Source organism: Ruditapes philippinarum, unplaced genomic scaffold (genome assembly GCF_026571515.1).
Source record: "Ruditapes philippinarum isolate M1 unplaced genomic scaffold, ASM2657151v2 ctg1831_1_1_1_1, whole genome shotgun sequence".
NCBI lineage: Eukaryota > Metazoa > Mollusca > Bivalvia > Venerida > Veneridae > Ruditapes > Ruditapes philippinarum.
In genome coordinates this window covers 14538-41001 of record NW_026858185.1, presented here as the reverse complement: position 1 = coordinate 41001, position 26464 = coordinate 14538, and the positions used below count along the sequence as shown (strand labels likewise).

The following is a 26464-nucleotide window of genomic DNA, read 5'->3' as shown; positions in this document are numbered from 1 at the left end:
TCAGTATATTGTAGAATCGTCTTCTAAATGTTTTGAAAGAAGGAAAACAATGACCTTAAAGTACAATTAAGTGTCATAAGCTGTAAGAAAGAGGTATTTTCTACTGCACTGTAGCCTATGACTCGAGGAAACAATAACTTGATCAAAATCAGATTTAATAGAAATCATAGCCTAGGGCGGCCATTTTGTATGTCATCATCGGGACAATTAGAGAATAACATGCTACTGTCTGTATCAGGCTACTGGTTTCCAAGCAGTTTCCGGCCATAAATTGCACTTTTTAACAAATAAAATAAAAATCAGTTTACGGAGGGGTACAAAACTGTGACAGAACAAAGTTAGGTACCTGTCCGGTATTCAGCTGTTCAGGTATTGCCATGTGTTTAATGTTGCACTTTCATTTTACTTTTTAATTTGAATACAGGCCTGAAACGTAACACCTTTTTCACCTTTATTAAAAAATTCATAGAAGTTTTCTGGACCTTTTTTATTTTGAATATCATTCAGTACCATAAAGCAATGTTAAGATGGTTTTATCAGACAAACAGAACTTCCCAACCTTTTCCGTGTCGTCTGCAAAAATATTTTACGAAGTATTGATTTACCTAAAATGGGGTCTTAGTTATTGCTCATGGATATTCAAACTAGAATTCCCCATGTTTTGCTTATTTTTGAAAGTCGCAAGTTCTGTTATGTTACTTTAAATAACAGGCAAAACTTCAAAACTTATAAATCGTTGTACTATTTTAAATGCTGTTAAGCCACGGATTTATATTACAGGGATCGGACACTCCCAGTTTACCCTATATAAATGCTTAAATATCTTGTCGTGCACCCGATAAAGGTACATCGATCGATAATTTACCGGGGCGAAGCGTAAATGCCCGTTCGCAACGGATACCTACTTTACAAAATACCATATAGCTTTTTCATTTATTATCCGATTTTGGAAATTTAAAGTTTATTTTGAAGAAAAATAGAAAAATCTACTTGGTTAATTCAAATATCTAATTTATTTTTTAAAGGTACAGTTTATCTGTCCGCAATGACGGTTAAAAAATTAACTTGACGAAATCCGCGGTAAATTTACATTTTTTTTATATTTGAAATTTATTATGACGCAGGGCACTAGACAACTTTTGGGGACAGGTAACCATACCCTCAGAAAGGGGAATTTTGCGTCATTTTAAGACAAAAAGGGGAATTTTAAGCCATATATGAGTTTTTTAAATTTAGGTTTTACACTTACTCTTGGCACAATTTCCAACCATTACTTACAATAGCTATAAAGTATATTTATTACTATAGACCTAACATATAAAACATATAAGTTAACATAAAGTTTTTCTTGAAATAGGCTATGTCATTGTTTTCTTTATTGCTTTCTTATTGCACTTGACTGACTCAGACATCAATCAGAGCTTCAGATATATGTTTTTGGCCAAGGGTTTTATACCCCTCAAATTCTAAAGTGAGGGGTAAAATGCAAATTCTGAAAAACGTAAGGGTTATATTAAAATCTATAACAAGCATAATGCATTTTTGTTTTTGATAAAAAATTAAAATTGACAGTTGTTTTTGTTGTTGCTGTTTTTAAAAAAAACTTACAAAAATATTGATTCAGTGCAACAAGCTCTGGAAAGGCAGACTTTCCTAGGCAAGGGTATGTTGTACCCAAGTTATGGAAACACAGCAAAATTATTTCCTATCATAGTCATTAATGTTTTCTTTATTTTTAAAGTTAAAAATGTATCACACTATTTTGCAATCTGCACTGGTCAGTTCTTAATCTATTTTCTACATATTTCTGCCTGTTCTTTAGATTGAAACAATTATAACAATGTGAATTGATATAAGAATTAAATAATAATAAACAAGAAAGTGTTATGCTTTTTCTAAGAAAGGTTTTGGTTCCAGAGGAAATTGTCTGTAACTGTAAAACTGGGTACGAAAATATTTGAGTACAAAACTGCAAGAGAAATACGTTTTTTCCAACAACAACTGACAGAAATTAAATTTAGTTTTGTTTATTTACTAGCAGAATATGACAATGTATGTCTATTCTCTAAACAAATTAAATATAAGGTAAACTCCTACGATGATTATCTGCCACATTAATTTTGTCAATAATTTTTACGAGAGTTACCTCCCTTGTACATTTCTCACTTCCTGCTACTTTCGGTTTTAACATACAGCGTTGTTGACAACTGTATTTTAGTTTTCAATCCATTGAAAGTTAAACAGAAATATATTTTATTTTTATGAAATCAAAACATCACTTTTTTTTGTTAAATATCAAACACTAACACTACAATTTTTTTAAGGGGAATTTTCTACTGAAATAGGGGAAAAAAGCATATGATTTTGAGAGGGGAATGGGGCCGATATTCGGCCCCAAAAATGGCCAAACGAGTGCCCTGTGACGGTACCATAATACTTTCAGTTTCAAAACAAAAAAGAAGCCGATGTAAGTTATTCACATATGATCAAAGATGCAATATTTAAGATTTGTTGGGTTATGTAGTCAATTTTATTAACGCACAATTGTTTTACGGGTAATGTATTGCGGCCTTTACACGTGAAGAAAATTTATTCATTTTTTAGTACAAAATATTGCCGAGATTGTCAATATTGCCATATTCATAGAATATTTAAATTTCATTCATCATTTATATTATTATTATTTTTTGTAAATCTGTTTTCAAATGTCGGTGCAGTGAAGTAGACAATCATCGTAACAGTAAAGTTCTCTTGTGTGGCTGTCTCGATTCCGGCCTTTTTAATGTCACTCGTATATTTTAATCCGTATATTTTAATTATTCTTTTTATTTGAATGCCTGTAGAAAGATATTTATTATACTTTTTAATGTAACGCTAGAAAAACAATAAAAATCTTTACTGGCATGCGAGCAGTTCCCGTACAGAAGCAGTACCCGTATTTTTCATTTAAACGCTTGATTTTTACTTGCATTCTTCAAAAATTGATTTCTAATCAAGCAGATGCATAAACGAGAGAAAATATAGGTGTCAGTTCGGCAGTTCGTATAGAAAGTTTTCATTTTAAATCACTTTCACCTGTGTGTTGTGAAAACGTAACCTTGTTACCTTTGGGGGATTCCGTCCTTGCGCGCATGCGCAAAAAATACTTACATGTGAGGCCTGTTAAAGGGTTTTGCACAAATACAACCTGCGTACAAATAAGTAGGCAATGCAATGATTTAAACCTGTTTAATTACCTATATTATTATATTTTATAATTTCATGGCTTTAATGAGTAAAATATCATGCATACAAGCACGCCATTGTACGTGATTGCGTTGGGGTACCAGTACTGGGTAATAGATACCAGTGTTAAGTCTACGCTCTATATCATTAATTACATGATTTACCTACCTGTGAGAAATGGTCTCTTCAACAATTATAAATGAAAAATAGGTCTGATATAACAAATTTGTATAATTATTATGGGTTATATTTTACGTACGGGAACTACTTCTCTTCATACAAAATAATGGATAATTTCGGTACCCCATATGAGGCCTCATAAATAGGGTTATTCTATGTTTAGAACATTATGGAATTTCCATAATTTGTGTGACGAGCTGAATATTGATTTGTAACATTCAATTTTTTGGTGTGTGAGCGTAATAAAAAATAATTTTTAAGTAACTACATTTTTTGTACAGGAACTGCTCGCATGCCAGTACAGTTTGAGTCAGTATTTTGCGAAATAAAAGTAACTGTTGATTATTTTTTACACATCGCTTAAATTTCTTTCAAGTTTAATTACTTTTGAAGGGGGGTAAGTGATAATTAAAAAACTTTATTTCCAAACTTTCATTACCAGGTTACATGTGATAATTGCAACACTCAATCTTCAAAAACAAATATAATTTGAATGTATATTTTGTATATGCGCGGTCTTTAACTACAGTTCATGGCATATGTGGTAAGAAAATGATTCTGAAGAGGATATATATAAATACAGTCGACTCTCGTTATCTCGAAGTCATTGGGACCGTCCAAAAAATATCGAGATAACGAAATGTCGAGATAAACATATTAGGGTTAGAACAAGGCGAAACTGATTTTTACAAAAGACATGTGCATACCTTATGTCAAATAAACTATAATATCCCCATGTCTTGTTTTCATAGGCCTAGTCAATATTTAACAAAGTAACATAAGTGGATGTTTACCAGCGGAAATACGGGTGTCTGTGATAAAAACACATAGTGAGGTTTACTCAGTAATACACCAATATAGTGAATCGGATATCGGATATGGTTGATCCGGATATCCTCTCGGGTTATTTATCGGGTTTTTCTCGAGATTGTTCCACCGCTGATTGATTTGGTGGTGATGTTGTGAAACAATATTGCAACGATAGCGTTTCTATACTTTCACTTTTTCTTTTACATTTAAAGTCATAATGAATTGATACAGTGTTCGAATATTTAAAAAGAATGTAAAATTCACTCATTGTCAATCAACACGCTAAGTAGATTAACTTTTATAAAAACAGCTAAACTTGTTACAAACATAATCGTCATTATGACACGCACTATTAATTGAGCAATTATCGTCTAGATTGTGTTTTTCACACGTCTGAAGGGAACAGACGAAGTCGAGATAAACAAAGGATAATAGTGTGAAAATAACTGTTGGGGCTGAAATTTTACATCGAGATACTGAAAATATCGAAATAGAAATATCGAGATAAACAAATATTTCCAATATAGATTAAGAAGGAAGAAAATCGGGACTTTCAAAATTTCATCGAGATAACGAAATATCGAGAAAAGCGATGTCGAGATAATGATAGTTGACTGTACAATGTAAATCTATTTTCTTTATTAACATTTATAAATGAAATTGAAAATATACAACTAAATTTGTATAGTCCTTTCTCTGAAAAATGATGAAAATAAACATTTGATAAATAAATCATTTGACGTGAATTGTTTAGGATATCTATGAAAAAATTATGTTTCAAAATAAAAAATAATATTATAAAACAGCTGTTCTCTATGCCAATAAAAGTTTCTTCCTTGCCAATCTAATGAATTCATCTATATAGGAATGCTTGTCTAGAATGATCTGAAAATATATTTAATACACTTAATAGTAGAATATTTACTATATTTATACTAATATACAGGTAATCAAATAAAAAATGTACAAATCTTTTGGAAATAATTCACAGAAATAAAGACACATTTCAAACATGAATTTCTTTAAAAGTTTTTTAGCAATCAAGAAATGTTTTTTTGCAATGCCATCATTAAACCATGTAAAAAATAATTATCTTATTCTGAATCGTGGTAATAATTCGTGCTTGAAGTAAAAGGGCGGCGAAGTGTAGAGTATGCCTAAACAATAGGCGAATATTTTTTAAATTAGGTACTTTTTAACTAAGCGTTGCAGCGTTCTATCAGCATATTTTCATATAATAATACTTTAGTGACACAAAATAATACTGTATCAATACATTTGTATGTGTATATTTTTTCACAAAGCTGCAATAACACCACATACTCCGGTGAAAATCTGTCATATTTCGTACTCCGCACGTTCCGCCATCTCATTCTGTCCACCTTTATTCGATTCCGCGCATGCACGCGACAGGACTTTAAGCTAAACGAAAGTGTCCGATCCTTGTAATATAAATCCGTGGTTTAGCATAGAAAACAAATGTCTCTCTGATTGATAGAATAATGTGGATGCCTTACTGGTAAAAATAGACGGTACTGGACGAAAATGATAAACAGCCGGGAAACTGCTAGGGGACGGAAACTGCTAGGAAACCAGTAGGCTGATATGGTCTAAAAAAGACGAGGCTTGCCGAGCCCTATCTGCATCTATCAGTCTAACCTTAGTCCGTTTTTGTTTCATTAAGCAGGGCATTAAGTTTAATTTTCGACACCTTTAAAGTGAAAAATTGTTATTGGGCTCTGATAATTGCGTCAATTACCGACGGTATAGAAGTTTGTCCATCATTAAGGAAAGTTTGCATGTTCTGTCAAACGCATTTTAAAATTCTATTGTCAGTCCCTGGGTAGGCTTTTATTAAGGCTTACTTGATTGTGCTTTTATGTTTGATATTTATCTACTGTATTTGAAAATTATACAATAATTTTTGCTTTTCAAAAGTTTTTTTTCAAAGTTCTTTTTTTTTATATTCCACTCCGATCATTATTTTATTCGATCCATGTGCTTAATGAACAAAAATTCACCTTTCATACAAATAAAACAACAAATCATAATCATGAGGCACAAAATAACATATGCATGTTCGACTTGAACCATGTAAGTTTGAAAAGTGCCGTACGGCTAGACAATACAGTGAGTCCTGGCTAGTCGTACGAGACTCACGTACGGCTAGAACTTTTGGCTAGCCGTACGGGCCCGTACGGCTAGCCACTTTCGTCAAAAAATATATTGACGTGCCAAAGCTTGATTCTGAGATATTTTCATTCTAGGGCAGAATCTCGCTTTAACTCTAGTCCTAGTCCAACTAATTGTACTGCGCGACGAGATGTGCTATTTTCGTGTCTGGGCAATATCTTGCCTCTACAAACGAGATTCTGCTCTAGAACGAAAATATCTCAGAATCAAGCTTTGGCACGTCAATATATTTTGACTAGAGGTGAGATTATTGCCCAGACACGAAAATAGCAATATCTTGTCGCACAGTACAAGTAGTTGGACTAAGTTGTAACGGTGCCTGGACTCTATATTGGGGTTATTTGTGACCAAAACTAGGTCCAGACCAAAAAAACAGGTGACAATCCTTATATATAGACTATATATGCCTTATTCTCATCGATTTGTGCCTTCTCATGGATTTGTGACCTAAATAAATGTCTGGTATAAATACTTCTGCAAGGACATACACCATCCGAAAACTACACAAGTTTTATTAAACTCTCAATTTGACAATTCTATCCAATCAAAATGCATAATTGAACAGGCGTAAATGAGCTTACCCTACAATCAGGCAGCTGATGACCTAATTACTTTAAAATATTCGATATTAATGTTTTTAATTTTATCAAACACACTTGCAATTAACCCCAAAAAAAATTCATTATGCTGTAAGAATTTACTTAAGACTTCGAAACATATACTGATCAGATCGGACTGAAAATAACCATGCAAAGATTTAGTGGTGTGAGCACCTATATTTTGATGACGCCACAGGGTGAATTGGATATCACGAATCGATGGGTAAGCGTCCAGCCTAGCAAGACAGTCATGGTTGACATGTTCAGATGCTCTAATCTTTGAGCGGTTGTTTTTAGAAGTAATTAAAAGTTTTTGAACTTTTAGATAATGAATTTATTTAACAAATGCACTTATTGAACTGAATGTATGTCTGATATTTGTTGTGCAAGTGCAATTTTTCCAAGTAAGAGTCACGAATCGACAAGAGAAAAGCATATAAGGATTGTCACCTGTTTTTTTGGTCTGGACCTAGTTTTGGTCACAAATAACCCCAATATAGAGTCCAGGCACCGTTTTAGAACACTTTTAGAATTTGTAAATGGCGTCCAATTTTTTCTTTCGACTGGAGATTATTACCTGTGATAAAAGATACAATAGAGTGTAACATGATAATATTTTTACCTTTAAAAAATCTACTACAGTAGTATCAAAAAAATTCCTTAAAATCACATAAACTTAACTGCACTTTTTTCCTTGAATTGCCAAATTCAAAAGTTCATGATAATTTCAACCAAAGAAAAGTCAAATCGGCAATCAAATACATGCTACTGGTTGGGGACCACCAAAACCTGACAACCTCCAAACCCGGACGGCCCCAAAAATGCTTAATTTAGTATTTTCTTTGTTCAGTGGTTGTCAGTCACTTTTTAATCAACAATAAGTGCATGTTTCTTTTAAAATTAAGTAAATAAATTTTTTTCAACCTCCATAAATGGTAATATTTTAATGTCTATTTCAAGAATGTTGACGTTGAAATTCGGGGGTCAAGAAAGCAAAGCATAAACCAGCTATAATCATTTGCAGAGTGAATAATAGAATATCCAAAACTTCAGCATTTGTTGCTGACATATACAAATCAAAAATCAAAACACCCAAGCTTTTATCTGAATAAGTCACATCATGTACATATCTGTCCGGACACATGGTTCTGTAGTGTAGACAATTTAGGTAATTTTGATACCCTCCATATTGTGCCTCTGACATAAATGTCAAGACAATCAGAAATAAACAAACTAGTTTGTCAGTTAGGAGAAGAACCTAGCTGAACTGTGTCAAATTTTTTGGTCTCTAGGTTAAAAATTATGAAATCTGTACGGAAAAATCTACCAAAAGTGTCCGGTTGATGGTCTCCGATCAGTACACAAATACGCGTCTTATATTTTAGCTTGACTGTTCGATAGCTCGACTATTCGGCGTCGGCGTCAGCTTAACCACTTATGTTAAAGTTTTTGTAATACCTCAAATTTTTTCAAAGTCCATTGACATATGGCTTTGAAACTTTGCACACTTGTCCACCATCATGACCCCAACCTGTAGACAGGAGGAGGTAACTCTATCACGCATTTTGACAGAATTATGCCCTTTTTTGACTTAGAATTTACGTTAAAGTTTTTGTAATACCTCAAATTTTTTCAAAGTCCATTGACATATGGCTTTGAAACTTTGCACACTTGTTCACCATCATGACCCCAACCTGTAGACAGGAATTTGTAACTCTATCAAGCATTTTGACAGAATTATGCCCCTTTTTCGTCTTAGAATTTACGTTAAAGTTTTTGTAATACCTCAAATATTTTCGAAATTCATTGACATATGGCCTTAAAACTTTGCATGTACTTGTTGACATCATGACCCCAACCTGTAAACAGGAGGAGGTAACTGTATCAAGCATTTTGACAGAATCATGCCCCTTTTTCGTCTTAGAATTTATGTTAAAGTTTTTGTAATACCTCAAATATTTTCAAAATTCATTGACATAAGGCTTTGAAACATGTTGAAATTTTATACTCTTCTTTGAGAGCATAATAGGACTCTCTCCAAGGCCTATAACTGTAATATGGATTTAAAGAAAAATTTTGCCTTTTTCTTTACTGAGAAAATTTTACCTTTTAATCAAAGTTTTTTTTAATATCAAGCACTAAGAATAGTCGAGCGTTGCTGTCCTACCAACAGCTCTTGTTTTAACAAAATAATTTGTTCACTTAATAAATAATATTAAATCAGTCAAAATAAAATAAATATTTACAAGCTCTCAAAGAAAATCGTCTAGCCTGTTTGTTATGTTTACATGTATAATATGACGTGGACATTGATGATGTCATTTGCAATATGAATTATGACGTCACTTCATTCAGTTGGTGATGAACTATTCCCTATCTTATTTATTCCTAATCGAAATCGAAATAATAAATAAATAAATGAATATCACATCTTGATTCAAGACTTGTAAGGGTATGAGATAAAATTGTAGAATTCACATGCTTATAAAAATGAGAATATTAAATAAGCAATTGAAAAATGTGTGATATCTGAGGTTACTGACCTGATATCAAAAATAATTATCAGGCAAGTGTTATCGGGTGATTACCATAGCAGTTGCATGATAAATGGTCTTACACTCTAGTTTTCCACGTTTCAATTAAAATTACTAAATGTTTATCGCTCAGTTTTAAATATGTTTACTTTGTTACAGTGTGTAAGTCAATTTAATTCATTTTTTAACAAAACAAACATTTAATGATTTGGTATTTTTCTTGATATTATCATCCGGTATCTTCGATTTTTTGCATGCATTATTATTTTAACATTATAAATCATAATATCAACAGGGTTATAGAATTTAGCAAGATTTTCTACTTGCAGACTTTCGCAAGTGATCAAATGTTTTACTGGCAATATGGGAACTGGCATTTCCATGACCACGTATCTTATTATTATTATTATTATTATTATAATACACAATGACAACGTATTTTGAAAATATGGTATGACAAATGATAATAAGCTTGAATGTCTTTTGAATATCAGAAACATCTTTATTACTGATTAACACAGATGTCTTCTTTTAACGAAAAAAAAACATTTCAACACATTAATTTATAAATGATAGACCATTGTTTAGGGATCAGATTAGATATACCAGAGGAACACCCACTGGTGACAATGTACAGTTATAAACTTGTTTATGTAATGTAATTTCTTAGGACTTTCATTAATTTTAGCATATTTTGTACTTGATTACACCAACAGCCTGAAAACTCATAGGTACTGATCTACTTAAAATAAATAAATATTTCAGCTTAAAAATAAACATTTTACAGAGGAGAGCTACACATTTACATTGGACCCTGATAAAACATCTTGGATGCTCTTACCAATATAAATAGTCCATCAAAATATAGTCACAGAAAAATAAATAGACCAACCAAAAATTGATTTTTATGGTAAACGTCATCAATAAGTGCATCTGGCACAGTAAACGTCATCAGTTTCTGCAGCGTGCAGTTGCCAAGCATCATCATCTCAGATGATAACAATTATGTAAACGTCCAAAATGAACAGTGACTTGCAAATAAATGCCAGCTAGAGTAATTTTTACTGGCATTATTAGATTTTAACTGGCATTTTGCCAGTATGCCAGCTTAAATTTGAACCCTGATCAAGAAAAAATACCAAAAAAACATCAACTTTGAAAAATATCAGTCCTATCCGGTATCTTCTTTCTGCCACGGATAGTACTTTTACTGTGAGTGCAAAGTATTTTGCCAAAAAAAAATAATTTTTATTTGTGGGTCAAATTTAATGATTTTTTGTATGTATTATTATTTTAACATTATAAATCATAATATCAAGAAAAAATTACCAAAAGAACCACTATCTTTGAAAAATATCAGTCCTATCCAGTATTTTAAGTCACAGTAAGTCATACCGCATCTTCTGTCCCTGTCCAAATTTCGTTTCTGCACAATTTCTCTGCAACTACATGTACTGGCCGGAATTCAGTGAAACATTATGGGAACCATAAATACCAATAGGAGATGTGCCTATCATCAGCAAGCTTTCCAGTCAGACTCTTCAACACAGAGTTATGGCCCTCTCTTAGTTATGCAGTATGTCAGTATGGGAACCTTCAATACCAATAGGAGATGAGCATATCGTCATCCTGATCTGGTCAGACCCTTTAACAAGAGTTATGGCCCTTGATTAGTTATTTAGTATGCACATAGAGCAACAATCCTTTCTGTGCTATTTCTCTGCAACTACTAGCTGGAATTTAACCAAACTTTATGGAAACAATTGATACCAATAGGAGATGTGGTAGTCTTGTTCCAGTCAGACCCTTCAACACAGAGTTATGGCCCTTGATTAGTTATGCATTATGCATATAGAGCAACAATCATTTCCACGCTATTTCTCCGCATTTACTGGCTGGAATTCAATTAAACTTTATTGGAACAATCAATACAAAGTCAGGGCCCTTGATCTACCAAACCTTCGGCTGATATTTTGCCGCTGTCCCCCACCAAAAAAAGTATGTTTTTTCTCCTATAACAGAGGTAAAAATTCCCTCTCAAAACATATAAAATTGACTTGAAAAAATCTAAACGTTATCCCAAATTGGACTGAGGGCCCTGCAAGGGCAGATGCACATACTGTTGCCTTGTTCCAGTTAGACCCTTCAAGACTGAGTTATGGCCCTTTGTTAGTTGTGCATTATGCATATAGAGCAATGTTGCTATTTCTTTGCAACTGCTAGATCGATTTCAACAAGAACCATCAATACGAAAAGGAAATTTGCATGCCATGATAAATATATAAAAAAAAATCTTTTGTCTCCAGTTGTTGTGTTAGTAATAACCAGTACTTGGCGGGTGATATAAATTCAACAAATTTGCTTGTTATACTTGCAGCAGGGGCGGGAATATTAAATATCCGTTTTGCCCAGGTTGTCGTACAGCCTGTACGGACAAAAGGAAATTTTCAAGAATTTACTACATGAATATCATGCCGACAAGTGAAGAAAAGCTGCAGATAAAAACGAAACAAATAAGTCAAAATCAGATTGTGCCAGCCTCGAATTGGCTATAAATTTGTAAGTAACGATTTGATTGACTTGTCTTCATACTTTAGCACAACAATCCTTAGGAAAAGACATAAAAGAATATGCTTGACCTTAATTTGACCATGACACTAAAAGGTCAAATAAGTGCAAGCTACAATTGGCCACATCTTTCGTATTTATTTATGGCTTTGATTTATACCTGGACAAAATAACATTTTTGACAAAAACCCTTGATGAGTTATTCAAATATGACCTTTACTACTAGGGTGAAACTCTTGAAATTTGTTTAAAATTTATTTATTTACAAAGACAAAAGAACACATATGACAAAAATGACATGTTGAATTATTCTGAGATGATTTTGACCTGGCATGAATTGACCTTGACTGTGAAGTTCAAATTATTCAAATTTGCTTAAATTGTCATATAACCTTGTTATTTCTTTACGGATTTGGTTTATACTCTGACAAACGAACACATGAACACATGATATGGTAAAACCAACATATTGAATTATTCTAATATGACTTTGACCTTTAATTTACCTTGTTCCTCAAGGTCAAATATTATAAATTTGCTGGTCAAATATTATAAATTTGCTGAAAAAGGGTCATAATTTCATTATTAATTAATAGATTTGATTCATTCTTGGAAAGAGAACATTTATGACAAAACTGACATGATGATTAATTCAAATGTGACCTTGACCTTTGAAAGACCTTGACGGTCAATGTCAAATAAGAAATTTGAGGTACCGTTATATTTTGTACAAGAAATAATTTATTCTTGGAATATTCTTTACCACTTTATTCCTTCTCAATGTGCTTGACTTTAGAAATAAGAAAAAGTTTAGCATAACGCCAGCTAGATGGTGGCTTTTTAGCTCGACTTTTCTATGAAAAGGGGAGCTATCCTACTCGCCCCGGCGTCGGCGTCGGCGTCGGCGTTGGCGTCACACCTTGGTTAAGTTTTTCGTACCCCACTTTATTTCAGAAGTATTACAAGTATGGCTTTGAAACTTACCATACTTGTTCACCATCATAACTCCATCTACAGACAAGAGTACATAACTCTGTCAAGGTTTTTGACAGAATTATGGCCCTTTTTTGACTTAGAAAGTGTATTGAGCTTGGTTAAGTTTTTTGTACCACCTCACTTTATTTCAAAACCATTGGAGGTATTGCTTTGAAACTGACCATACTTGTTTACCATCACGACCTTCATCAACAGACAAGAGGACATAACTCTGTCAAGGTTTTTGACAGAATTATGCCCCTTTTTGACTTAGAAAATACATTGAATATGGGTAAAATCCACTTATTGCCTTAACCCTTTGAGATATTGCTTTGAAACTTTTAATGCTATTTCACATCATTACCCCCATCTGTACGCAAGAGAAGGTAACTCTGTCAAGGATTTGTTTTAAAAATTAAGGCCTTTTATCGACTTAGAATCTTGGTTAAGTTTTTAGTACCAGTCCACTTTTTGACTGAACTGTTTGAGATATTAATTTGAAAGTTGGAATACTTGTTTACAATCATGATTCCCAAACATGTCCAGGAGAAGGTAATTCTGTCAAAGATTTTATTTGAATTATGGCCCTTAACTGTCAATGTTTTGTATTATAGGCAAGCACTAAAAAAGTCGAGCGCGCTGTCTTACGGACAGCTCTTGTGTTATGCTCCCATTTAGAAATACCTTGCATGTATAATACTATACAGAACTGAGAAATATGGAGCCTACATTCTGGGGATTGTCAATTCTTTAATATACTTGCAAAGAAAATTACCAAATTTAAGAATATGTTAAATTGTGAAAGTCTTAATTATGATGCAACATTACTGGGAGTCATTTTGTTCAAAAATGTTACAAACTTTGAGTGACAAATATGTCATTCCATTGTCAAACTGTACAGAATTGTTCACATAAGTATATTTAGCAAAGAATTAAACTATTAACAAAAGTAAAGAATAATGAATTACTATTTTCCTCAGGTTGGTAATCAAAATTACAAAATAGTATTATCTGTTTTTCTTGTTTTTATTGCAGGTTAATTCTATGACTTGGATGGAACATCATTTTGACTAAAGTAATAAATTTGGACTTAACCAGTTAAGACTAGTAATACAGCTTGTAAACAGGAGTGGTAGTCAAGAAATGGAGTCGAACAAGTCCGATTGTCTCGACACGTCAGGTCTCAAGTGGTTTAATGGTGCAAGCAACATTCCTTTACATATATGGTATATTGACTTTGCTACTTGCTCTTCCGAAATGAAAAACCCGGTTATTAAAATTGGGGAATGTCAGCTGGCTGCTGGGCAGAAACAATGTCTGCAGTTCTGTATTTAAATTTTCTACATTTCTTATGGGATTTCAACCAAATCTTCACAGAACTTTCAATTGGTATGATGTACCAAGTCAGGGTTTTGTGATTTAATCACTTTTGCCACAGTATGGACCAGAATGTTAATATATGAAAGATATACTCTACTTTGCAAAGCCATAGATTTCTATACATATTTAATTTATATTACTACTTTATTGTGTGCAACACCTACATTTCTCTATGTTATAAGCACTTATTTGGTGTGAGCATTTTTAGCTTGACTATACGAAGTATATGGAGAGCTGTCCTATTCACCCCGGCGTCGGCGTCTGCGTCCAGATTTCAGATTAATGTTTGGGTGCAGTAAAATATTTTTTATGCTCCCTGAAGGGAGAGCATATAGTCGCCACCTTGTCCGTCCGTCTGTCCTTCCTTCCGTTCTCTTTTTGTGTCGCACGTAGCTCAAAAAGTAATTTACCTAGAGTCATGAAACCTTACAGGAATGTTGATCAGCATGTGGAGTTGTGCACCTGGGTATTTTCCTGTTGATATTTGTGGATTTATTCAGTATTTGTAGTTCTTGCCCTTTACTTAATAAAAGATTTTTAGTTTTCAACTTGGGCACATGTAGCCCAAAAAAAAAAATTTGACCTAGAGACATTAGATTGACACATCAGTGGAGTGTGGGGACACATTTCTAATTTTTGGCTTATTTTTTACCCAATATTCGGACATATTTTCAATTGAAAACAGTATATTATTTTCCCAATCCACAGGAAAAATTCCCAATTGAAAGTTACAAAATAAAAATATTGAATAACAAATTCTAAAATCTTTGAAAATAAGGGCTTCTTCACTGTTATGGTGCTTAAATGTTTGAAGATGCCATCCTAGATGGTGATTCTTTGCTTTCATTTTATCATTATAACATTTTCCCCCAATTTTTAACAAATCATCACTGAAATTCCTAATTCCAAGGGTATGGGTCATGTTCCCAAAATCATGGAAAAAAAACCTGTTTACTTACATACAAGACTGACCTCTTATAAGTCAGGATCCAAATTTTTCTTTGCATTGGCATTAACTTCCATTATCAGCTTGTAAAACCAAGTCAACTGACCAGGAATCAAAACTGGAGCATATCATGTGAAAAACATCTTGAATTATATTTTGTGAAATACCTCAAGGGTGTTTCAAGGTTAAATAATGATAATTTATTTAAAATTTTTCAGTATGTTTACACTAGACTACTGGCAGTTGGCAAATAATGATTGGATATGGATTGTTGTTGTTGCTTTTATTATTGCATTCATTCTTGCCTTTGGTATCGGCGCCAATGATGTCGCAAACTCATTTGGATCATCAGTTGGGGCCAAGGTCTTGACATTGAAACAGGCATGCATACTCGGAACTATATTCGAAATTCTAGGTGCAGTTTTAATAGGTAAGAATTTTCTAATTTCATTTTGTATAAGAATGACATCTTGAGAAAATTTGATGTCTGACTGAATTAACTGTTACTATAAAAAATAATTGAGAGTCCATGTCGAGTTATATATGTAGTTTAAGTTTAATGGGGGTTGATTTTATAGTCTATAAAAAACAAAGTGTTTTACTAAAACTGATCATGTCCAGTAAATCGAGGCAATCCAATTGAAAGAAGTGTTGCTCACCCTCCCCCACACACCTGCATGTAACACCTGTATGCAAAGTTCCAATTGGTTGCCTTTGTTTTTATTGGAGTTCTTTTGTCATTGTACGATGGCAATTGTAAAATTTACACTTAATTCATTCCAAACACACTGTTGTTTGTAAGGAACTGATAAAAATGTATTTGGTGGTTTTTTGACAATTTAACTTTGGAGAAAAACCCATCACCAAGAACTATTTGGTAGTTTTGTGACAAAACCTTGGAAAAAACATCACCAAGAACAAAGAACTTTAAAGAGAAAATCTGGCTCCTTTAAATTCTCTCTTGTTTCTAATGGATTTTCAGTCACATTAAAACTAAATGTCCTATGCGACTTTCAAGCTTTACTTTTGGAGGAAGACCTCTTACACTTTAATCCAGTATAAAAACGAAACAAAATCTAGGAATATGACCATAGTTATCTATAGTAGTTGTCAAGGTCTACATATATACAGCGGTAGATGTTGATGTTTGCATTGTAGACATTTAGATGTCTATTGTTACCTCTTAAATATCTATTTATAGTCTCATCCCACTTTTTGTGCCCCCACTTTTAGATTTACCCTTGTCCGTCCTTTTAGATTTACCCTCGTCTATTTGTCTGTCCGTTCTCATTTTGTGAGGCACGTAGCTCAACAAGTATTTGACTAGAGTCACAAATGTTGATCAGCGTGTGTAGTTGTGCACCTGGGGTTTTGCTTGTGGATTTATTCTGTTATGTTAGAGTTTTTGCCCTTGACTTAGTAAAAATTTGCAATTTCCAACTTGTGTCGCATGAAACTCAAAAAGGATTTGAATGAGAGTCATGAAACTTTTCAGGAATATTGATCAGAATGTGAAGTTGTGCACCTGGGTACTTTCATGTGGATTTATTTAGTATTTTTAGAGTTATTGCCCTTAATTTAGAAAAAAATTGCAATTTTCAACTTGTGTCATACATAACTGAAAAAGTATTTGACCTAGAGTCATGAAACCTTACACAAATGTTGCTTAACATGTGAGGTTGTGCACCTGGGGTTTTACTTGTGGATATATTCTGTTATGTTAGAGTTATTGCCCTTGACTTAGTAGAATTTTTTCAATTTTCAACTTGTGTCTCATGTAGCTCAAAAAATATTTGACCTAGGGTCATGAAACTTTACAGGAATATTGATCAGCATGTATAGTTGTGCACCTGGGGTTTTGCTTGTGAATTTATATGTTTTGCAGTGTCTCTTCTAGGATTTGAAAAATGGGGGGATTTTTATCGAAAAGTGAGAATTTATTACATTTTGATGATCGGGAGGCGTCCAATATTTGTCCGGAGCATATCTCCTTCACCCATGGAGGAATTTTAATGAATCTTCATAGAAATGTACACCACTATGAGAAGCTGTGTCACACGCATAAAACAGGCCTCTAGGTCAAAGATCAAGGTCACACTTAGAGGTCATTGAAAAACACTTGTCCGGAGCAGAACTTCTACATGCATAGAGGGATTTCAATATAACTTGGCACAAATGTTCACTATTTTGAGGCGAAGTGTCATATGCAAAATTCATGTCCCTGCGGCTAAGGTCAAGGTCACACATAGGGATCAAAATTCAGATAAAAATATGAAAATGTGTATTCGGACTATTTAGTCATCATTTATTGAGGGATTCAAACACAAATGGTCATTATTATGACTTTGCATGCATTAACCAGGCCTTTAAGTCAAAGGTCAAGGTCACACTTAGAGGTCATTGAAAAAACACTTGTCTGGAGCAAAAATTCTACATGCATAGAGGGATAACTTGGCACAAATGTTCACTATTGTGAGGTGGAGTGTTGTGCGCAAAATGTATGTCCCTGCGGCCAAGGTCAAGGTCACACATAGGGGTCAAAATTCAGATAAAAATATGAAAATGTGTATTGGGACCATTTAGTCATCATTTATTGAAGGATTGAAACACAAATGGTCATTATCATGACTACTGGTGTGAAACATGTAATTAAGGTTAATATAATTATGCAAGGTCAAGGTCACTAAAGATGATTGTGAAGGTCACTTAAGTTGATAAAATATAGAGATTTTGTCCAGAGCATATCTCCTACTCATATGGAGAGATTGAATGAAACTTCAAGTAAATGTTCACCACTATGAGAAGCTGTGTGCATGAACCAGGTCTCTAGGTCAAAGGTCAAGGTCACACTTAGAGGTAATTGAAAAACGCTTGTCCGGAGCAAAACTTCTACATGCATAGAGGGATTTCAATATAACTTGGCACAAATGTTTACCATTGTGAGGCGGAGTGTTGTGCGCAAAATTTATGTCCCTGCGGCTAAGGTCAAGGTCACACTTGGTCAAATTTCAGATAAAAAAATCACTAGAGATGATAATATATCCAGATATTTTCCAGATATCGCCCAGAGCATATCTCCTATATGCATATCTGTAATGTCCACATCTCTCTCAAAAGCTTCTGTGACGGTTGTATATTGCGACAATGTTGCCCTTGTTTTCAGTTTTGTTAGAGTTATTGCTCTTGACTTAGTACAAATTTGCAATTTTCAACTTGTTCATGCATAGCTCAACCTGTAGGCCTGAAAGTTTACAAGAATGTTGGTCAGCATGTGTACTTATGCACCTTGGGGTTCGCTTGTGAATTTATTCAGTATTTGAAAAGTTCTTACCCTTTACTAAGTTAAATATTTTTAGTTTTCAACTTTTGGCACATGCAGCCCAATTAAAGACATTTGACCTAGTGATAAGATTGACAAAACAGTGGAGTGTGGGGGCACCCGTGTTTTTTAATAAATAGTATAATGGACACATTTCTTGTTCTAACTTAGTTTACAGTAACTGACAAGTGTAATATCCTCAATAACATGGAATAGTTGGGGGAGGTTAATGACTTTTTATTGATATTGTTGATTTTCTGTTTTTAACTGAGAAATTCAAACCTTTTTTACTTACTTTAAAAAAAAAATAATTTTTTTTTTCATTTTTCAGGAGCGAAGGTATTGGACACTATACGAAAAGGTATAATATTAATAGACCTATTCCCAAATAGTACAGCGGCCGAGTTTATGGTGGCCGCACTGTCAGGTAAGAAATAATACAGGATGAAAACTATATTTGACTTTATATTTTTAATAATTATGTTTCCACCAAACCAACTTATTTAACTTATTCTTTTGTGAAAAGTTATTTAATGGTAAAGAAGAAACGTTCACATTCTTAGCCCTTCCAAACTTTTCCAAAACAAGGGTAGCAGAAAATAATGAGTTGTGGATGTATTAGTAATGGTGGTCAGTTTTATTATCATGTTGAATTTTGAACTCCCCACTGATGTAGATTTTCCTTTGCTACCGGTTTACCGGAGGGGACTTTAGGTTTACCCTCCGTCCGTCTGTCTGTCCGTCTGTCTGTGTCTGTCTGTCAGTCCGTCAGTCCGTCCGTCCACAAAACTGGATCCCGCGATAACTTGAAAAGTACTGAAAATATTTTTATGAAACTTGATATATGGATAGATGGCAGTATGGAGATTATGCACGTCTTTTTCTTTTCTTCCTATGTTGAAAATTCTGGTTGCTATGGCAACAAATAGGCTTAAAATATGGCATATTTTACACATAAACTGGATCCAGTGATAACGCAAAAAGTACTGGAAATATTTTTATGAAACTTCACATATGGGTAGATGGCAGTCTGGAGATTATGCACGTCTTTTTCTTTTCTTCCTATGTTGAAAATTCTGGTTGCTATGGCAACAAATAGACTGAAAATATGGCAAATTTTACACATGAACTGAATCCAGTGTTAACGCAAAAAGTAATAGAAATATTTTTATGAACTTTGTAATATGGGTAGATGGCAGTCTGGAGATTATGCACGTCTTTTTCTTTTCTTCCTATGTTGAAAATTCTGGTTGCTATGGCAACACATAGACTGAAAATATGGCAAATTTTACATATACACTGAATCCAGTGATAACCCAAAAAGTACTGGAAATATTTTTATGAAACTTGACATATGGGTAGATGGCAGTCTTGAGATTATGCATGTCTTATCTGTTCTCCCTATTATGAAAAAATATTGGTTGCCTTGGCAACAAATAGGCTTAAAACATGGCAAATATAACATTATTTGTGATTAGTCAAAAAGAGCTGAAATTTTTTTATGAAATTGCATCTTTAATTCAAGAGTAATCTCCTCTTTAAGAATTTTGCTTTTAAAAATGTTATATTTTGGTGACAGGGATGTTTCAAATATTAACTTTAGAGTGCCTTTCAGTCCGTCTGTCTGTCTGTTCATAAAAACTGTTTCCTGTGATCACTTTTAAAGAACTTTTCCAACAAATTTACTTAAAATATAGAAAAATTGAAACATTAGTGAATGGCCCTTCAGAATGTTGATGGAGTTCTAACCGGTAGGGGACTTATGGATTGCTTGCAGTACTATGATAATTGCTTGTTTATCAAGGCTTACATTAGCTTGTGCTTATATTTCTGACCAAGATGCAACAAGGAAGGTTGTTGTAAAGAAATTTGATTGTTTATATAGGATCAGGTATGTGGATATTTGAAATTTGATTGTTTATTTTTATAGGATCATGTATATGGATGTTGGTGGCTTCGCTCCTGAAGCTCCCAGTGTCAGCAACACACAGTCTAGTTGGTGCGACAATAGGGTTCTCCCTTGTGGCTCACAGTGCTAGCGGGGTCAACTGGAAACAGCTTAGCTACATCAGTAAGTTAATAGCTAGTTATTGTAGTGAATTTAAACTAGCCTGCTTACAACAAATGCACCTACCCACGTGACCAGTGAGGACCAAGATCTTGGTTTGAACTGTTTGCTATTCATTCAATTGATAGAGTTCATTTGATATATTTGGCATTGTAAGGTTTGAACATTGATGACTTAGGTAATTTTGAAAATTTTTATCTTGCAAAAGATCAGTTACTACATTAAATAAAATATGTAAACATATTTTTCCATCGACTTACAATCCAAGCATTTTATAGTTTTGTTAATATTTTAACAGTATTGTTGTAAATCTCATTAAAAATTGTTCATAAGTTATGATTTTTCAAGGAAAACCCCACGGTAACACCCAAGTTTGTATATGAATTTTAACATTCAAATGAAGACTTGTATATATAGCTTGTGTATGCGCTATGTCACAATGGTAAATCAATTGTAACCATGTGGAGTACAGCAAATAGGAGATATTCTTGTGCAAACAAACTTTTACCATTTTAGTTTCACAGTACATTATCCCTGTCCTTTACAAAAAAGTCATCAGCTCATAAAAAGATTGAATTTGTATGAAAACATCTGAAATGTAATGCAGAAATATATGGTTAAATTAAGACTGCTTACTTAAAAATGTTTGTTGATTTTCTATTGATGTATGGATGACAAAGGCGGAGTTTCTCATTCAAATAGAAATTACACTTCTGATTTCGCCACAATGAGTTTATAAATTTATGGCTTATAAACTCATTTTTGTTGTCTGGACACCAAAATAAGAACTGGAGTCGATATGAAACATATGTAATAAACAAAATGTAGCTATTTCTTTTTAATGAAATGTATTTAATGTAGCTTTAAAATGCCAAGATATTTCGAAGATATTTTTGTAATTGTTTTAATGTTTTTTTTGAAATTAACAATAAAAGAGATGAAAGGATTTGTTTATATTGAGAGAGATGGGCAAGATGTAATGTAAAGATGATGAGTGCGGTAAGGGGTAATTTCATGTTGTATACATTCTGATGTTTCATGTATTTAGGGTATTATGATGTTATATTATTTTATTGATATATTTTTATCTTTCAGTTGGTTCCTGGTTCGCCTCACCCCTATTATCTGCTGGCATCTCTACACTTCTCTTCTTGTTTATATTTAAAATAGTTCTGAGCAAGGTAGGAACTAGCTTTTAAAATCATAAAAATTTTGAGAAAGAGTAGAAATTATTTCTCTTAGAATTATTGCTGACTGTCAACGATTTTCTTTTTTAAAGGCACATTATGCTTCAGAAATGAAAAAAAAAAAATTTACCCTTCTTTCGAAAGGGAAAACATGAGTTTAAAAATGTTGAAAATAAGGCTTATAGGTTGCAAGATATTTATCAGCTGAATATAGTAGACTGAAGGTGAAATTATTAGTCTCAAAATGTAAACAAAGTAGTATTGTAGTTTTTTGTCTTCCATACAAAATACTAAACCACAGTATATTGAGTGCACTAATTGCCAAAAAATGCAACAGAAGCAAAAAAGATGGTTCAGGTAATTAGCCAATGAGTAAATTTATGTAAAACTTCATGAGGATACAAACAATAAAAATCTTTTGAGGAAATCAAAGTAAAAGCATTTCTGAGGCACAGTGGGCCTTTAACGTTCATTTACATGTTGTCTTTTTCTTTTAATCTTAAAATAATGACCTTGATTGTAAATCACAACTTTTGATAAAAAAAGCTTTCCAGCTAGATTTCGTAAGGTTGATAGTTCTTCTCAAATGTCTGTTTGTGACTAATAATGCCAGAATAAAATGCTCGAAGTCTTTCTTTACCACTAGTTAAGCAGAAAATTCACATGTTTACAGTGTATGATTTAAAATTCAATCAGCCTCGTGATAAAATGAATTTTGTTGTAAAAACTAGTTCATAATTTGTAAAATATTTTAAGAATTGATATACAAAAAATGTAATTATAATGCATATAAAAAGTAAGTCCCCACTTATTTCCGGCATGTTTTATTGCAGGAGAAACCGTTAGAGCCCGGTTTGAAACTTCTTCCAATATTCTACAGTTTTACTATAGCGAGTAATCTGTTCTCTATCTTCTACAAAGGCTCACAGTGTGAGTATTACATAATTACATAAAGCTTTTAAAATTTCTAAACACAAATTGGAAAACAGTTTTGAAGTCTTTTGATGCAGGTTTAATGTACTTCTTGTGAAAATTCAAAAGAGCTAGAGCTTAGATATTTGGCAAGATAAATGTTCTAGTGGATGTTTGCTAAGTTTACCAAATAAATGCCCTAGGGTCAAATTGGTCGCGCCCCAGGGGTCATTGATATTCCTTATATGTATATATAAAAACCTAAAAAATCTTTTTGTGAAAATCAAAAAGAGGTAGAGCTTAGATATTTGGCATGAAACATGTTCTAGTGGATGTCTACCAAGTTTGTTCAAATAAAACCCCTAGGATCAAAATTTACCCCACCCCAGGGGGTCATTTTACTTATATATACATGTATATAGTAAACACTTAAAATATCTTCTTCTGACTATCCAAAAGCACTATAGATTAGATATTTGGCATGAAACATGTTCTAGTGTATGTCTACCAAGTTTGTTCAAATAAATGCCCTAGGGTCAAAATTGGCCCAAGCCTAGGGGTTGTTGATTTGCCTTATATGTATATAGTAAAAACTAAATAAAATCTTCTTGTGAAAATCCAAAAGAGCTAGAGCTTAGACATTTGGTATAAAACATGTTCTTGTAGATGTCTACCAAGTTTGTTCAAATAAATGCCCTAGGGTCAAAATTGGCCCGGCCAAAAGAGGTAGAGCTTAGATATTTGACATGAAACATGTTCTAGTGTATGTCTACCATGTTTGTGGAAATAAAACCCCTAGGGTCAAAATTGGCCCCACCTCAGGGGATCGAGGTCAACAGTTCCTTCTCTTTTTCTGTCATCTTTTTTTTAACTCATCTCTCACTTAGTGACAGGCTGAACTGTTTAATAAAATGGCTGCCAGAGCTAGAATTAGAAAACAACAACATCTTAACAACATCTAAACCACTGGTTCAATTTGGAAATAATTTTACACAAAATTTTCCTTTATGACAGTACACAAAAATTGTTCAGCATGAGCATTTTGTGAAAAATTGCCGTTTTCATTGAAAAGCCTCATGTTACAAGTTCTAACTGCTATGAAACTTTGAAAGATGCTTCAATACTAATCAAACTTGGCACAAATGTTGACTGGACCATTGCCTTTTTAACGACATGCTCAGTCTTGAATTTCCTGTTACAATGGCAGCGAGGGAACATCTCAAAATTGCCAAAAATCACTATTTTGCGTTGATTTTTTCAATCATATTTGATTACTGTGCTGCAACTTTTCAATGGTTTGAGATAGAGTCAAAGGTTTTTCAGCGTTGGTTACACATTACCTTATGATTGTCCTGGGGCCATTTTTATCCTCTCACAAGTCCAAAATTTTCTTGGCGATGAGGGGGACTACCGTCTCCCTTCAAACCCCACCAAACAGAAGGGGGCACATCCCCCTTCTGGCAACCCCCTGATGTACCTTTTTGAGAAAAGGTGGCACCGAAAAAGTGATCTTGTTTCAGCAACAATTCCCAAACGAAAAACAGAGTTTGGGGTCTAAATGGGGTAATTTTTCACTGTTTGGGGTCACAAAAAGGGGAGGGGGTTGAAAAGCTGTCAAAACAGGTCTATATCAGGTTAAAGGTTAAGCTGTCCCATGTTTTCAGGTTGTGCTTCTGGGGTGAAAAGGGGCCCACTTTGAGCTTTTGACCTATTTCTCAGAATGTTCTAATGAAAGCCCTGGGGTCAAAATTGGCCCTTCTAGGAGGTCATTGATTTTTTTTTATACATGTATGTACACATCTTTAGTCCTTAGCAATAGCAACCAATAATGTTTTACACATGTACTATTTCAGTATAAAAATATAAACTTTGTGATATCAGTTTAATATTAAGATTTACATCTACTTTCTTTATAGTTTAAAATATTACTTGTTCCTTGCCATGGAAAGTTTCTATATTCAGGTGAGCGATTTCAGAGCCATCATGGCCCTCTTGTTTACAGTAGGATGCTGTTATGCTGTGTTCACTGCGCCATACTATCACATATTAGATTGCCAAACCTGGTCAGCTACCCGTCTTGTCTTTCAGCAAATAACAAAGATCTCATTATATATAGAATATTTATTTCTAGGTAATGTATATGTTAATTTAATTTACTTTCTACATGTATTTACAATGAATAATATGCTAGAGATAGAATGTTACTAAAAAAGATACAAATGAGTTAAAGAAAACATTTTCTTACTTTTCTTCATTAATTCAAAGAAGAGTGTATTCTGTTGTCCTTGGCAAAACACTGAATTAAGGTTTTTGCTTCTATTTACCTTATTAACCAGGTTTTCCGAAGGAAAAAACTGGTTATTAGATTGAGGTATGTCGGCGGGCGGACGGGCGGGCGGGCGTAAACAATTTCTTCTGTGCGCAACTCCTCCTACATTTCTCAACAGATTTTGACCAAACTTTCGCAGAACTTTTGTCATCAAGTGCCCTGGCGCATATTATCGGGGTTTTGTGATTGGATAATATTTGACCTAATTATGGCCCTTTGTTTTTTTTCCTTATACAGAATATATAGTTAACAATTTCTTCTGTACGCAACTCCTCCTACATTTCTCAACGTATTTTGACCAAACTTTCACAGAACCTTTGTCATCAAGTGCCCTGGCCCATATTGTTGGGGTTTTGTGATTGGATAATGTTTGACCTAAAAATGGCCCTTTGTTTTTTTTCCTTATATAGAATATATATAATGAACAATTTCTTCTGTGCGCAACTCCTACATTTCTTAACGGATTTTTACCAAACTTTCACAGAAGCTTTGTCATCAAGTGCCCTGGGGCATATTGTCAGCGTTTTGTGACTGTATAATATTTGACCTAATTATGGCAGTTTTTTTTTTTTTCCTTATACAGAATATATACATGTAGTGAACAATTTCTTCTGTACGCGACTCCTCCTACATTTCTCAACGGATTTTGTTCAAACTTTCACAGAAGCCTTGTCATCAAGTGCCCTGGCGCATATTGTTGGGGTTTTGTGATTGGATAATTTTTGACCTAATTATGGCCCTTTGTTTTTTTTCCTTATACAGAATATATAGTGAATTCTTCTTCTGTGTGCAATTCCTCCTACATTATTCATGATTTACATTGCACATAGTGTTACAATTTGTTGCTTGTATTTGTATTTCAACTACAACATATTTATCTACAATGGTGATAATTGAAAACCTGGTTTCATGGCATTGCCATGTTTCTTGTTAATCTCTGTTTTATTGATTGAGTTCAATCATGTTTTATTTCTTGTTTTTACAGGTTACAAATTAGTATTAGATACCTACATGACATATTCCACATGGTGTATAAAAGGCCAATAGGTAAAGGTAATCTATGAAATAGTTTGAGTACCTTAAAGGAACTCCACTGAGGTCTAAAAGCCTGTAAACTTAAAATTGGCGTTTCTTATGTAGATCAGCTGGGGCACTTAAAACAAAAAGATAAAAAGCTTAAGATAAATAAGAATTATACTCAGAAATAAATTGATAACTATATTTACATTGTATGTGCTA

The 26464-nt window shown here is 33.5% G+C and overlaps 1 protein-coding gene across 1 annotated transcript; it reads left to right on the top strand.

The window, feature by feature from the left end:
• On the top strand, positions 1-26289 carry LOC132752444 (sodium-dependent phosphate transporter 2-like). Its single transcript, XM_060742770.1, has 9 exons — positions 1-93; positions 14120-14310; positions 15629-15840; positions 19061-19156; positions 20660-20800; positions 21893-21978; positions 22818-22914; positions 24859-25027; positions 26211-26289. The coding sequence occupies exons 2-9, from the start codon at positions 14228-14230 to the stop codon at positions 26287-26289; spliced, it is 963 nt and encodes a 320-aa protein (XP_060598753.1). The 5' UTR covers positions 1-93; positions 14120-14227.
• The last annotated feature ends 175 nt before the right edge of the window (positions 26290-26464 follow it).

Bases quoted from the DNA above. Each gene is read 5' to 3' on its own strand.
- LOC132752444 (XM_060742770.1), top strand. From the start codon at position 14,228: ATGGAGTCGAACAAGTCCGATTGTCTCGACACGTCAGGTCTCAAGTGG. The intron at 14,311-15,628 runs GTATATTGACTT...AAAATTTTTCAG, and splicing joins AACATTCCTTTACATATATG to TATGTTTACACTAGACTACT. The intron at 22,915-24,858 runs GTGAGTATTACA...TTCTATATTCAG, and splicing joins CTTCTACAAAGGCTCACAGT to GTGAGCGATTTCAGAGCCAT.